This window comes from Anomaloglossus baeobatrachus, chromosome 8 (genome assembly GCF_048569485.1).
Source record: "Anomaloglossus baeobatrachus isolate aAnoBae1 chromosome 8, aAnoBae1.hap1, whole genome shotgun sequence".
Classification (NCBI taxonomy): domain Eukaryota; kingdom Metazoa; phylum Chordata; class Amphibia; order Anura; family Aromobatidae; genus Anomaloglossus; species Anomaloglossus baeobatrachus.
In genome coordinates this window covers 46,126,429-46,140,955 of record NC_134360.1, presented here as the reverse complement: position 1 = coordinate 46,140,955, position 14,527 = coordinate 46,126,429, and the positions used below count along the sequence as shown (strand labels likewise).

Sequence of the window (14,527 nt, the reverse complement as noted above, 5' to 3'; positions counted from 1 at the left end):
AGAAATTTCTGCAGATTCTGAAGATTGCATTCGCTTTGCGATGTGAGTGGGAGGATTTCTGCGTGGTTCGTGTGGGAGATAATTCTGAGACTACCTATTGTCGAGAAGCACACATGAAAGGAAGACTGGCACCTGTCAGCGGGTGACAGCTTAATAACGCCTAAGAATGGCATCTCCCTGTGCCTCAAGGTAAAAGGGTGAACACCAGCGCCCATGGCATCGGCATGTAAGAATGGCACGGTCCACACCATCTCATAGGAAAGTAATTGTGCAAATAGACATTAAAAAGGTGAAAGTTAAAAGAAGAAAATCTCATATATAAAGCTGAGTGTATGTATGTATGTATGTATGTATGTATGTATGTATGTATGTATGTATGTATGTGTGTGTGTGTGTGTGTGTGTGTGTGTGTGTGTGTGTGTCTGCTAAAGGAATCCGCATCGTTGCATGTACAATCACAAAATTTTGCACAGACACCTCATGTGACTCCGGGAACGTCATATGAAAATTTAACCCCGCGCTTTACAGTTAATCTCCAAAAAAACCTGTCTCCATTAAAGTCAATGGAGCTGAGAGCTATAGGCTAATAATAGGAGCTGTGATTGGTTGCTATAGGAACAAAATAAATTGTTAGTATAAGAAGCTTATGTGTGAGGTAATAAGATGTCGGCGGAGAGACGGAAAGAGAGACAAAAAGAGACAGACAGACAGAGACAGAGTAAGAGGCAGACAGGGAAATAGAGAGACAGACAGAGAAAGACAGACAGACAAGCAAAGAGACAGAGACAGACAGGGAAAGAGAGAGAGAGAGACAGACAGACAAAGGCAGACAGGCAGGGAAAGAGACAGACAGAAAGACAGAGATATACAGGGAAAAAGGCATATAGAAACAGACAGTCAAAGAGAGAGGCAGACAGACACAGACAGACAGGGAAAGAGAGAGACAGACAGACGGGGAAAGAGACAGACGGGGAAAGAGACAGACGGGGAAAGAGACAGACGGGGAAAGAGACAGACGGGGAAAGAGACAGACGGGGAAAGAGACAGACCTGGAAAGAGACAGACCTGGAAAGAGACAGACCTGGAAAGAGACAGACCTGGGAAGAGACAGACGGGGAAAGAGACAGATGGGGAAAGAGACAGATGGGGAAAGAGACAGGCAGAGAGACAGACACACAGAGACATAGATAGGCAAAGAGACAGACACAGACAGGGATAGACAGGGACAGACAGACAGAGACTGGCAAAGAGACAGACAGTTACTATGCCAGGCAGCCCCCGGGTACTACTGCTAAAAACAACAAAAAGGAGACAAAAAACATGCGCAAATTCAATAATCAGTCCTCTGTAATTTCACTTTAAGATGGGCATGCGCATGCATATCTTAAAGGCTTCAGAAGGGCTGTGGACAGAATAAGAAAAACATTCATCTTTCAAAAATAAAACGTATCATCTTTGCCACATCAAATTAAAGATCTACCATTTTGTGTATGCAGCTCATATGCAGAGCTATGTGTATCCATGGTTTCAGACTGAAAATAAACTCTGTGTAGTCTGATCCTGGAACACTTGCAGTAAATCCGACGATGATGGAACCAACAAAGAGGTCTGTTACAAAAAAACACAAGCCATGAGGCCAGTGTGTTTACAGCCCTAAAGAAACCTCATTGTGCTATTGGCAGATCCCAATTTTGGACCTTATGATGTGGACGGCCCCTTGAGATCCTACAGACATGGCAGCGGGGATCTAGCTCAGCAGATAGCAGCCCACCTCCGTATTGACCACACCATTGACTTTCTATACGTTTGACCTGGAGCAGAGCAGAGCGATCACTTATGTAATAGCAAAAGCGAAGCGTTCATTGCTGGATTTACAGCGCGGCCCCCGCAGATGAGCGCAGAAGATAAATATGGATGCAAAAGCCGGTGCACAAATCCTCTTAATTTACCGCAGGTATTAGACTACGTATAGTGCGAGATGTAATGCACTGTGTGTTTTGCTAAGAAGAGCGGAGATAATTGAGGTGTCGGGATATTTACGGCCTATTTGGGGCTGATTTTAAAAGGGAAACGTCAGCTTTTAAGGGGCTTTAAATTGTATTTAATATTGCTGAGGAGTGCAGAACGCGGCACGGAGAAGGGTGTGTGGGAAACCGTATGAGGACTCAGGCCGTTCTGTGAACTGCATGTATATAGCAGGGGGTATGCAAACTAAGGCCTGCAACACACCCCCGTTTAAAACGTGCGTGTTTGGTCCGTTTCCGTACATACCGGAGATACGACCAAACGTGCACATATGTTTTTTTATGGTTAAAGGCACACGTGCGTGTTATTTGATCTTCCGTGTGTTCGTGTGCGTCCCACGTTTTTTGCTCCGTTTGGCACAGAAGCATGTTCGTTTTTGGGACGGAGCACGCACACACGGACATAATGTTAGCCTATGGGAGTCCAAATAAAACGTTCCTTGCACGGATGTGTGGTTATGTTGTCCGTGAGAAATGTCCGTGTGTGATGCAAAATGTCGTTACTACATGTCGGAAGACAGAGTAGCGGGATGAGAATGAACTCGGGTGAACTTCACCCGACTTCATTGTCATGCCGCGGCTCTGTCTGTGTGCCGCGTACTGATTAGCGGTCACCTGTGAAGGATTCACCGGTGACCGCTAATCCCCCGAGTGACTGAAGTGTCCCCCCCTTTCTCATACTCACCGATCCCCAATCACCGGCGCTGCACGGCATTCACACTGCTCCGGCGGCTTTTTCTAATTTGAAAAAGCCGGCCGCTCATTAAACAATCTCGTATTCCCTGCTTTTCCCGCCCACCGGCGCCTATGATTGGTTGCAGTGAGACATGCCCCCACGCTGAGTGACAGGTGTCTCACTGCACCCAATCACAGCAGCCGGTGGGCGTGTCACTATGGAGTATAGAAATAAATAAATAATTTAAAAAAACGGCGTGCGGTTCCCCCCAAATTTAATACCAGCCAGATAAAGCCATACGGCTGCAGGCTGGTATTTTCAGGATGGGGAGCTCCACGTTATGGGAAGCCCGCCAGCCTAACAATATCAGTCAGCAGCCGCCCAGAATTGCCGCATACATTAGATGCGACTGTTCTGGGACTGTACCCGGCTCTTCCCGATTTGCCCTGGTGCGTTGGCAAATCGGGGTAATAAGGAGTTATTGGCAGCCCATAGCTGCCACTAAATCCTAGATTAATCATGTCAGGCGTCTCCCCGAGATACCTTCCATGATTAATCTGTAAATTACAGTAAATAAACACACAACTGAAAAATTCTTTATTAGAAATAAAAAACAAACACATTCCCTGGTTCACCAATTTAATCAGCCCCAAAAAGCCCTCCATGTCCGGCGGAATCCAGGATGGTCCAGCGTCGCTTCCAGCTCTGCTGCATGGAGGTGACCGGAGCAGCAGAAGAAACCGCCGCTCCTGTCACCTCCACGCAGCAAATGAAGAGAGCCGCGTGATCGGCTGAGCTGTCACTGAGGTTACCTGGATCCAGCAGTGGATGCAGCGGTGGCCATGGGTAACCTCAGTGACAAATCAGCTGATCGCGCTACTCACCGCCGCTCCGGTCAGCTCCACGCAGCAACTGAGGTGAGTAACGCGATCAGCTGAGCTGTCACTGAGGTTACCCGCGGCCACCGCTGCATCCACCGCTGGATCCAGGTAACCTCAGTGACAGCTCAGCTGATCGCGCGGCTGTCTTCATTTGCTGCGTGGAGGTGACAGGAGCGGCGGTGTCTTCTGCAGCTCCGGTCACCTTCATGCAGCAGAGCTGGAAGCGACGCTGGACCATCCTGGATTCCGCCGGACATGGAGGGCTTTTTGGGGCTGATTAAATTGGTGAACCAGGGAATGTGTTTGTGTTTTTTATTTCTAATAAAGGATTTTTTAGTTGTGTGTGTTTATTTACTGTACCTTACAGATCAATCATGGAAGGTATATCGGGGAGACGCCTGACATGATTAATCTAGGATTTAGTGGCAGCTGTGGGCTGCCATTAACTCCTTATTACCCCGATTTGCCAAAGCACCAGGGCAAATCGGAAAGAGCCGGGTACAGTCCCAGAACTGTCGCATCTAATGTATGCGGCAATTCTGGGCGGCTGCTGACTGATATTGTTAGGCTGGGGGGCTCCCCATAACGTGGAGCTCCCCATCCTGAAAATACCAGCCTGCAGCCGTATGGCTTTATCTGGCTGGAATTAAATTTGGAGGGAACCGCACGCCGTTTTTTTAATTATTTATTTATTTATTTCTATACTCCATAGTGACACGCCCACCGGCTGCTGTGATTGGGTGCAGTGAGACACCTGTCACTCAACGTGGGGGTGTGTCTCACTGCAACCAATCATAGGCGCCGGTGGGCGGGGAAAGCAGGGAATACGAAATTGTTTAATGAGCGGCCGGCTTTTTCAAATTAGAAAAAGCCGCTGGAGCAGTGTGAACGCCGTGCAGCGCCGGTGATCGGGGATCGGTGAGTATGAGAGAGGGGGGGAAACTTCAGTCACTCGGGGGATTAGCGGTCACCTGACCGCTAATCAGTACGCGGCACACAAACAGAGCCGCGGCATGACAATGAAGTCGGGTGAAGTTCACCCGAGTTCATTCTCATCCCGCTACTCTGTCTTCCGACATGTATCAACGACATTATGCAACACACACGGATATTCCACACGGACAACACAAACACATGTCAGTTAAGTTTCACACGCACACACGGACATTTCACACACACATACGGCTAGCATACGGGATACATACGCAGGCCACACATACCATAAAAACGGACCTAAAAAACGGAGAACGGACCCGAAAAACGGCCCGTTTTACACGGACGTGGTTTTCACGGATGTGTGTTTTAGGACCAACAGAGTATGCCCAGATGAGAATCCCATTTATACTGTAGGAAACAGTCAGCAAGCTTGTTGCCAACAGTTTAACTGAGCTCCTATAATACAGAGGAGTTCATTTTTGTATCTTGTGTCTGAAGTGAACAATACTAGAGTGCAGCTCTGGAGGAGAATACAGGATGTAACTCAGGATAAGTAATGTAATGTATGTACACAGTGACTGCACCAGCAGAATAGTGAGTGCAGCTCTGGAGTATAACACAGGATGTAACTCAGGATCAGTAATGTAATGTATGTACAAGTGACTGTACCAGCAGAATAGTGAGTGCAGCTCTGGAGGATAATACAGGATGTAATTCAGGATAAGTAATGTAATTTAGGTACAGAGTGACTGCACCAGCAGAATAGTGAGTGCAGCTCTGGAGTATAATACAGGATGTAACTCAGGATCAGTACAGGATAAGTAATGTAATGTATGTACACAGTAACTGCACCAGCAGAATAGTGAGTGCAGCTCTGGAGTATAATACAGGATGTAACTCAGGATCAGTAAAGGATAAGTAATGTAATGTATGTACACAGTGACTGCACCAGCAGAATAGTGATTGCAGCTCTGGAGTATAAAACAGGATGTAACTCAGGATCAGTACAGGATAAGTCATGTAATGTATGTATACAGTGACTGCACCAGCAGAATAGTGAGTGCAGCTCTGGAGTATAATACAGGATGTAACTCAGGATCAGTACAGGATGAGTAATGTAATGTATGTACACAGTGACTGCACCAGCAGAATAGTGAGTGCAGCTCTGGAGTATAATACAGGATGTAACTCAGGATCAGTACAGGATAAGTAATGTAATATATGTACACAGTGACTGCACCAGCAGAATAGTGAGTGCAGCTCTGGAGTATAATACAGGATGTAACTCAGGATCAGTACAGGATGAGTAATGTAATGTATGTACATAGTTATTCCATCAGCAGAATAGTGAATTTAGCTGTGGTGTAAATTAAAGAACAATCTGAATTAATGATGACCCCCATTGGAACCCTCGTCAGTATTGACATGTAATGCTTCCTGTGCCCCTGCACTGATCATGCACCTTTATTTCTCAGGATCAGTAATGTGTGTACATAGTGACTAGTTTATGTGGATTATGTAGTCGTCTGTGTCGTCTCTGCTGATACATTAGGTTTGCATGATCTAAGGGACAGGCGGATCCATTTACTGCAGGATCAGACTGCACAGGGTCTGCCTGTGCTCTGTTGCACATAGGCCTGCTCTGGAGCTATATACATGGAATGGCAGATGATTGTTAATCCAGACTATTTGTAAAGTTTCTTTATTTTTGATATTGCAGATTCATCAGGTCTCACATAGAAGCAGTGCACAGGTGGACATAGCCTTCATATAATGTTATAATGTGTACACACAAGGTACATAAAGCCCATGTTTTATGTGTTCTAGCTATTGTATATGGAACAGTAACTCAGTGATTTGTAGGTGCAGATGTTTGCTGCTGGCAGGGCATTGCATCACTTGTAGTACTACAGTCGCCACGTGTATGCTCCAATGTAAGCTACCCTATTATATTGCTTTACAGAGCTGTGATAGTACAGAGGCAGCAAAAGGGTTAATGACCCATCGCTATTATTAGGATGAATTCCAATAAGTAGGCAAGAAGCAAATAAACATCTTATTAATATTAATGGAGACTTCATTATCTACCGGACAGGGAAGGCAGACGCAGACAGACGCCGAGAGGCGAGGAATTCATCCCCGAGCTGTCTCTCTCCACAGCCCTGTCCTCTCTTCTCTCATCCTTCCTGTCTTTGTTTTTTCTTTTTACCATAGTACGCTGTCTCTTTTTTTGTTGGGTGGTTCTTCGCTGACTCTTTCCCTTTAGTAAACCCTCTTCTCACCTCTCACTTGTTTCTTCCTGTTCTTACTCCCTATTTTTTGTCCTCCATTTTTACTTTCCTCTCATCCTTCTTTTTATCATCATATTTTTCTCTCTTCCCATATAATATCCTCTACCTCTTTTTCCAGTGTTCCTTCCCTCCCCTTTTCATCAGCCTGCTGTTCCAGCATTCCCTCCTATTCTTCCATCCCCTCTTCTTTGTACCTCTTCCCCCCCCTTCCTCTGTTTGCTTTTCATCATTCTCTCTTCCTTTCTGTTTTCCTCTTCCTCTGTATCTTTTCTTACCTCTCTAGCTTTATCTCCCTCTATTCCTTCTATGTTCTTATTTTCCGTTTGCTACACACATCACTCATTTCTCCTTTTCAATTTTTTTCTCTTCTTCCCCATCTTCTTGCTTTTCTCTCTTCCTTATTCTTCTTTGTTCCTCTTCCTTTCTCATTTCCTTTCTTCCTCCTTTCCACCTTCCTCCTCTCTGTATCTTTCTCTTTAAATCTTTTACTAACTTTTTTATCTCTTTTCCATTTCTGCCTTTCTCTCTTGTTGTCGGTCTTACTTTCCCTTTCTCTTTTTTCCTCCTTCTCTCTATACATCTTTCTTTTCCTCTATCTTTTTTCCCTTTCTCTTCCTTGTGCTCTGTTTCTCTTCTTCACTGTTCCTATTTTCTGCGTTATCCCCCTCATTTTTTCTTTCTTCTTCCTCTCTTTCTTACTCCTCTGTATCAATTTTCCATTCTCTCCCTCCTCAATCTTTTCCTTCTTCTTTCTGTCTCCCTCTTCTTTGCCCTTCCTTGTCTTCCTTATTGCATTTTCTTCCTCATTTTTATTTTTTTCCTCCTTTATTTCTCTTATCATCCTCCTCCTTCATACTTTTGTTCCTTATTCTCACCCCTCTTTTCCTCTGTTCCTTCCTCTCTCCCCCTTTTTGTTCCTCCTTTGTCTCACTCTTTCTGATCTCACTCCTTACTGCCTTTTCCTCCTCTCTTTCTCCCTCCTCTTCTTTGCATCTGGTTTTCTTCCTCTTTCTGCCTTTCTCTCTTTTTCTACTTCCATTCTCCCTTCCTTTTTGTCCATCCTTACTTTCCCTTGCTCTCTTTTCCTCCTTCTCCTCTCTACCTTCCTATTTTCTCCCTCTGCTCCCCCTCTTTCTCCTCCTTTTCTCCCCTTCTCTTTTTTCCTTCTCCTGTCAACCTTCCTATTTTCTCCCTCTTCTGCCCCTCTTTTTCCTCCTCCTTCCACTTTCCTATTTTCTCACTCTTCTTCCCCTCTTTACTTTCCCTTCTCAACCTTCCTATTTTCTCTCTCTTCTGCCCCTCTCTTTTTTTCCAGCTCCTCTCCACTTTACTATTTTCTTCTTCTGCTCTACTTCTCTTTTTTGATCCTCTTCTCTACTTTTCTCCCCTTTTCTTTATTCCTTCTTCTCCTTCTCTCTACCTTCTTATTTTCTCCCTCTGCTCTACCTCTCTTTTTTCCTCCTCTTCTCTCAACCTTCTTATTTTCTTCCTCTTCTGCCTCTCTTTTTCCTCCTCCTTCTACTTTCCTATTTTCTCACTCTTCTCCCCCTCTCTTTTCTTTCTCCTTTCCACTCTCTTATTTTCTTCCTCTTCTGCCTCTCTTTTTCCTCCTCCTCCCAATTTCCTATTTTCTCACTCTTCTCCCCCTCTCTTTTCCTTCTCCTTTCCACTTTCTTATTTTCTTCCTCTTCTGCCTCTCTTTTTCCTCCTCCTCCCACTTTCCTATTTTCTCCCTCTGCTCCTCTCTTTTTTCAACCTCTTCTCTGCTTTCTCCCCCTCTCTTTTTCCTCCTCTTCTTTGCTTTCCTATTTTCTCCCTCTGCTCCCCCTCTCCTTTTTGCTCTTTTTTCCTTCTCCTTCCAACCTTCCTATTTTCTCACTCTTCTGCCCCTCTTTTTCCTCCTCCTCCACTTTTCTATTTTCTCCCTCTGCTCTACCTCTCTTTTTTCCTCCTCTTCTCAGATTTTCTCTCCCACTCTTTTTTCTTTCTCGTTCCAACCTTCTTATTCTCTCCCTCTTCTGTCCCTCTTTTTTCCTCCTCCTCTCTAGTTTCCTGTTTTCTCCCTCTACTCCCTCTCTCTTTTTCCCCCCTCTTCTCTGCTTTTCTCCCCCTCTTTTTTCCTCCTCCTCTCCACTTTCCTATTTTCTCCCTCTGCTCCCCCTCTCTCTTTTTTTCCTCCTCGTCTCTGCCTTTCTCCTTCTCTCTTTTTTCCTTCTCCTTCCACCCTTCCTATTTTCTCCCTCTTCTCCCCCTCTCTTTTTTTTCCCACCTTTCTTCACTCCTGTACATTTTCTGCTCCATCCATTGCGGCTGAGATTACATTTCTGACTATAGGATTTATAAGTCTCTTGCACTCTCCTCTGCTTCCTCTTCTTCTTTCTGTCGCTCCCCATCGCACTCTGTACCCCTCCTCCCCATCTTAGTATGAGTCCTGACTGACTGCGCTGTGTACCGTGACTGACGTGCCCCGGCAGAGCGCACCTGGACGGGGCGAGGGAGCCGGCTGCATCGGGCACCTATGTTCTCCATATCACTAAAGTGTCGTCTGGGGATTATAAAGCGACGAGTGAAAGGTACGAAAACCTTGTGACTAAATCTGCAGTAGTCCGCGTCTGCATTGTGCCAGGCAGGAGACATTGAAATATTAACTGTTTGGGTTCCTGACATACTTGCTTTAACTGAAATGCAATCAATTATTTCCTGTTATCAGCCATTTCACGCTGTGCAGATGCTGACTGTAGGGTGTATCAATGTGATGAGTGACAGAAAGTGATCACTACTCTATTCCCAATGCTCAGTCGCTCTAAGTATCTGGCTTTGGTTTACTGGCCCTTTAAGACAATTGAGTGACAATTGGGTCACGCTTTGCAGACTTCAAGTTTCTTTTTTTTTTCTTCAAGTAGGACAAGATGATGATTAAGAGTCTGCACATCTCTGAAGAAGCAGACGCTGCTCTGTAATGCTAAGATATAGCAACATACCTGGAATAGTTTATAATGAAGGCGACTCTGCAATGCACCACAGGGATCCAGAGAAACAAATAACGTTCTGTTTTCTGGATGCACTTAGTAAAAGCTTGTGATGTAAGGAAAGGGATGCAGGCAGGTATGCGGCGGCTGCGGTTCTGGAATACTGATGTGCAGGGATTTCTGTGCTGCTGCATTGTATACATTATATACTACATACCGTACCAGACACTAAACACTGCTAAGTCTGAGGCTTCGATCCAGAAATCTCACAGATGCAGCAAACATTAACCTGACTTTTAGATTGTTACACATCCTGATGTGACACGTTGTTCTTGACCACTGTGTGACTTGTATTTGCATATTTGACAAGTTTTCACTTCTATTGTCTCTGAGCTGGTGGATGGAAACTAGCTGCTATGATGTCTCCCATACACAGCACACAACGACACGAGGGATTCCTGCCCTCCTGTGTCTATGTAGCACGTGTTCAGAAGCAGCAGCAGCAGTATGGAGGGCAATATGCAGCAGTACTGAGCAGTGTAGATGTGTGTTACGGATGCCGAGGGGCGGCAAGCGTCCGGGGGTGGACCCACTGGGCCGTGCACCGGACTCCCCCAAAGAAGCAATCAGCAGTGAACCCCTATACAGGGATTGTGAGGCGCATCAACAGATGGCCTAAATGCACAACTGCCAGGGACCGGGAGATAAGGGTGCTTTACACGCTGCGACATCGCTAGTGATCTCGTTAGCGATGTGACACGCCAGATCGCAGATACGATTTGCCGAGATCGCACATGTGACCGGCGCTATAAAAACGACCTTTGTGCGATCTTGGCAAATCGTATCTGGAGTGTCACATCGCTAACGAGATCGCTAACGATGTCGCAGCGTGTAAAGCACCCTATAGACTTTACCAATCTGTAAGAAACTATCAGTGTCCGGTGCAGGAGTGCTCAGGTGTAGCAGCATGGAGATGGTAACTTGGGTTTTGCGGCTCGGAGGTCATGGCTCAAACGTGGCAGCACGGAAGTAAGTGGCTCTGACGTGGCTGCACGTACAAGGACCTGAGAACTAGCAATGCTCTAATAGGTAACGTTGCTCAGGCGCCTCCTGTAAGGAGAGGCAGTCTTAAATACCTTTAAGGTAACAGGTGACCTAGGAATAGCTTCTGGGTAATGAGGCGAATGGCCCTTTAAGAAAGGGGGCGTGACCGCATGCTCACCCTATGGGTGCTCACAGCAAAACTGCGCGCAGCCTGAAAACAGGAGGATCTCGGGACAAGAGAGGAGAGAGAGGGACTGACGGGCAAGTAAGAGAGAGGGAGCACCCGCTGGGAGCAGGGACGCGTGGGGATATCACGCTGGAATCAGCACTACAATGTGTATCCAGCTCTAATGAGATAAAACACTTACTAAAAAGCAGCAACATGAATTATATAGCAGTACTGAACTGTGAACCCATTTACTACTAGTAAGCTACAATTCTAGTCTGAGCGTGTTTGTGCCTCACTCTTCACTCCTTCCTCTTCCTTTCCATAGACTACAATAGGCAGCTGTAATCTGATACCTCAGTGAGATGGTGGTCTGTCCTGCTTTCACAGATTTGATCAGCTTTTTCCAAAGTGAATGATGAATTTAGGAGGTAGGGAAAGGAGAGGTGGCTAATAAGGGGAGAAAGTAGCAGATTTCACAGATAAGATATGTTTCAAATTTTCTTATATTTTCTTGTACTGTTACTTTAATTTCAACAAACTTTATTAACAATATAGATTAACAGATGATATTTTAAATGTCAAGATAACGTTTGCCACATCTTTGTCATGTTATCAGTTCTTTTTGGGGTCCTGTTATGTGCTGACCTTGAGTTACAACATGTCTTACTCTAGTCACATCTAGAGCTGCATTCACATTTGGCTTGGTTAGTTTCTATCCCCCTCCTTTTTAATGGTTCATTTTCTGATTTGTCGGGGGTTATAATGGGATATAATGCAGTAATTCATTGTTGAAGGTGTTTTTGATAAGATAGTGATCACGGATATGGCGAGAGACAAATCTTCGTTGTAGCACTGAATGTGACTAGAGGATAAGGCCTTATCAAAGTGAGTAAAATAGCAGTATAGGTAGATGTAGACCCTATTTCCAAAACATCTCAATGTATCCAGTCTGGAGTCTGAGCCACCTACAGAAATCCTGGCACTAACAGCCTTCGCTGCTATCACTGAGGTTATTAATGGGCGCCTGAGGAAGGTTCAACAGCTAATCATCAAAATCCACTGCTGGCAGCTGCTGTGTAATCACCGACCAATGACGTCCCACATGTGCTCCTATCAGATTGGGTTTTGGGGAATTTGCCCTGATGCCACATTGCCGGAGGCTACTGTCATGGGAGAGCACATTATGCTGGCGGTGTACTTTAGCACCACAGCTTGGGTGGTGATTAGTGATAGTGCATTAGGGATCGTTTTTGCATAATCTGAGGGATATTTATAATTGCTTTTGCACCTAAAATTATGTTCAGTTTGAGACATTTCCTTGTCTTAAATACCTTAATCAAATTTATTAATATTTGACAACTATTTAAGTACCAAAACCAAAATGTAACAATGACAAGAAAACAAGCCATTGTTACTCTATTGGCTTTAAGTACTACATATTCATGATTGCATTTCTATAGAAAAATGGTAAAAAGGTCACATATGGGTCATCTTGGAAAAAATACATATGTTGCATCTTTTGTTATATGCATCAAGAGTTGCAGTTTGCAAAAATGTTGACATTAACGTGTAATATTTGATACATTGGTCTATAGTACTCATCTAATGTTGATTATCGCCATGCTTTAAGGGGTACTTTGCACACTATGACATCGCAAGCCGATTGTTGCGATGCCGAGCGCGATAGTCCCCGCCCCCATCGCACATGCGATATCTTGTGATAGCAGCCGTAGCGAACATTATCGCTACGGCAGCTTCACACGCACTCACCTGCCCTGCGACGTCGCTCTGGCTGGCGACCCGCCTCCTTCCTAAGGGGGCGGGTCGTGCGGCGTCACAGCGACGTCACACGGCAGGCGGCCAATAGAAGCGGAGGGGCGGAGATGAGCGGGACGTAACATCCCGCCCACCTCCTTCTTTCCGCATAGTTGGCGTGATCCGCAGGACGCAGGTAAGCTGATGTTCCTCGCTCCTGCAGCTTCACACACAGCGATGTGTGCTGCCGCAGGGGAACGAGGAACAACATTGTACCTGCGGTCGACCCAACATTATGGAAATGGCCGACACTACACCGATCATACAATACCGACGCTTTTGCTCCCGTTAATCGTATCAAAAAACGATTCACATACTCTGATGTCAACAGCGACGCCGGATGTGCGTCACTTTCGATTTGACCCCACCGACATCGCAGCTGCGATGACGTAGTGTGCAAAGTACCCCTTACAGTTGCATTTTTGTAATGTACATCATGCAGTTGATAAATTTGGAGAGACAGAGTTAAAGTGATTTTGCTAATGATTTGCTGCAAATTATACCATTTTTGATAAATATGGGATTTTGTGTCATACTTGGATAAGACCCTGCATTAACTAAAGACCGACCGTATGCAAAATGTAGCTTGAGACCAGTCAGGGCTTCCACTGCTTTACTGGCAAGATAGTGGAGAAAGTGTTTCTTAGGCCTCTTTCACACGTCCATGAAAATCACGCACGTTTTTCATGGACGTGTCAACGGTGCGTATTGCCCTCCATGAGCCGTGTTTATGGCACACGTGTGTTCTCCGTGTGCTATGCGTGATAACACACTGAGAACAGGAACTTTCTGCTCACCTGTCTCTGGTGTTGCTGTCCGTAGTGCTGATCTACGGTCTCCGGTCCTGCCGACTCCCCACTGCTGCTGCTTCCGTCCCCGCAGTGGAGTGAATATGCAATGAGGGTCGGAAGCAAGTGCCAGCAGCGGCAGAGACAGCAGGGGCGGAGAAGGCGTGTACAGAAATTCCTTTTTTTTCACAGACACGTGTGTTTTCTCCGGTGCGTGTCACACGGATCACCGGAGTGTGGTCCGTGTGACACCCGTGATGCCGGAGAAAAACGGACATGTCTACTTGTGTAGCACACGGGCACACGTATGCTCCACACGGACACACTGTCCATGGCACAACACGCATGTGAGCGCAGACCTATTGATTTTAATGGGTCTACGTGTGCCCGTGACCAAACACGTACCAGAGACAAGGACATGTGAAGGGGGCCTTGAGATGAAGAAGTCTGGTAGCTCATGAGCAAATTCTCCCTGCATTGCAAAAAGGTGCAATTGTAAACTCTGTGCCGGGGTGATCTCCCCAGGATACAACGGACCGTGGACAAAAAACGAGACCAGATCGTGTCGGAGAAATTCGCTATACAAAGGATGTAGCGGGAATTTCCCCGCGTCACACAAAAGAACACCAAGTTAAAATATAACACACACCTGATCAGGATTGACCAGGACCCGTGTACTGCACAACCACCACAGACCCGGAATATTCCAAGAGATAACTCAGCAATTGATCTAACCGGTGCTTCTGTCTAATGCAGCAGCCAAGACCTTATTCTATGAAGAGTGGTGTAAGTAGATGAGTGCACAAGCTGGCCTTTAGGCGGTGCAGCACAACAGTTCACAAACTAATCTTATCTTTGACCCGCCCTTTTGCTCCCTCCCGAGTCACTTCAAAAGGAGGTTTGATTAAGAAAACGGAATGAAGTCTCTTTTACT

General features: G+C 45.7%; 1 protein-coding gene across 6 annotated transcripts in view; it reads left to right on the top strand.

Moving 5' to 3' along the window:
• GRIP2 (glutamate receptor interacting protein 2) overlaps positions 1–14,527 on the top strand; it is a 412,653-nt gene that overhangs the window by 266,340 nt on the left and 131,786 nt on the right. Inside the window, exon 1 of one of the 6 annotated variants that reach the window (XM_075321560.1) lies at positions 9,204–9,381. The exons of the other annotated variants lie outside the window; for them this stretch is intronic. Within the exon in view, the coding sequence (XP_075177675.1) occupies positions 9,327–9,381 (55 nt within the window). The 5' untranslated portion in view covers positions 9,204–9,326. Of the gene's footprint in view, positions 1–9,203; positions 9,382–14,527 lie in introns of those variants that run through there. 6 annotated transcript variants of the gene reach the window in all.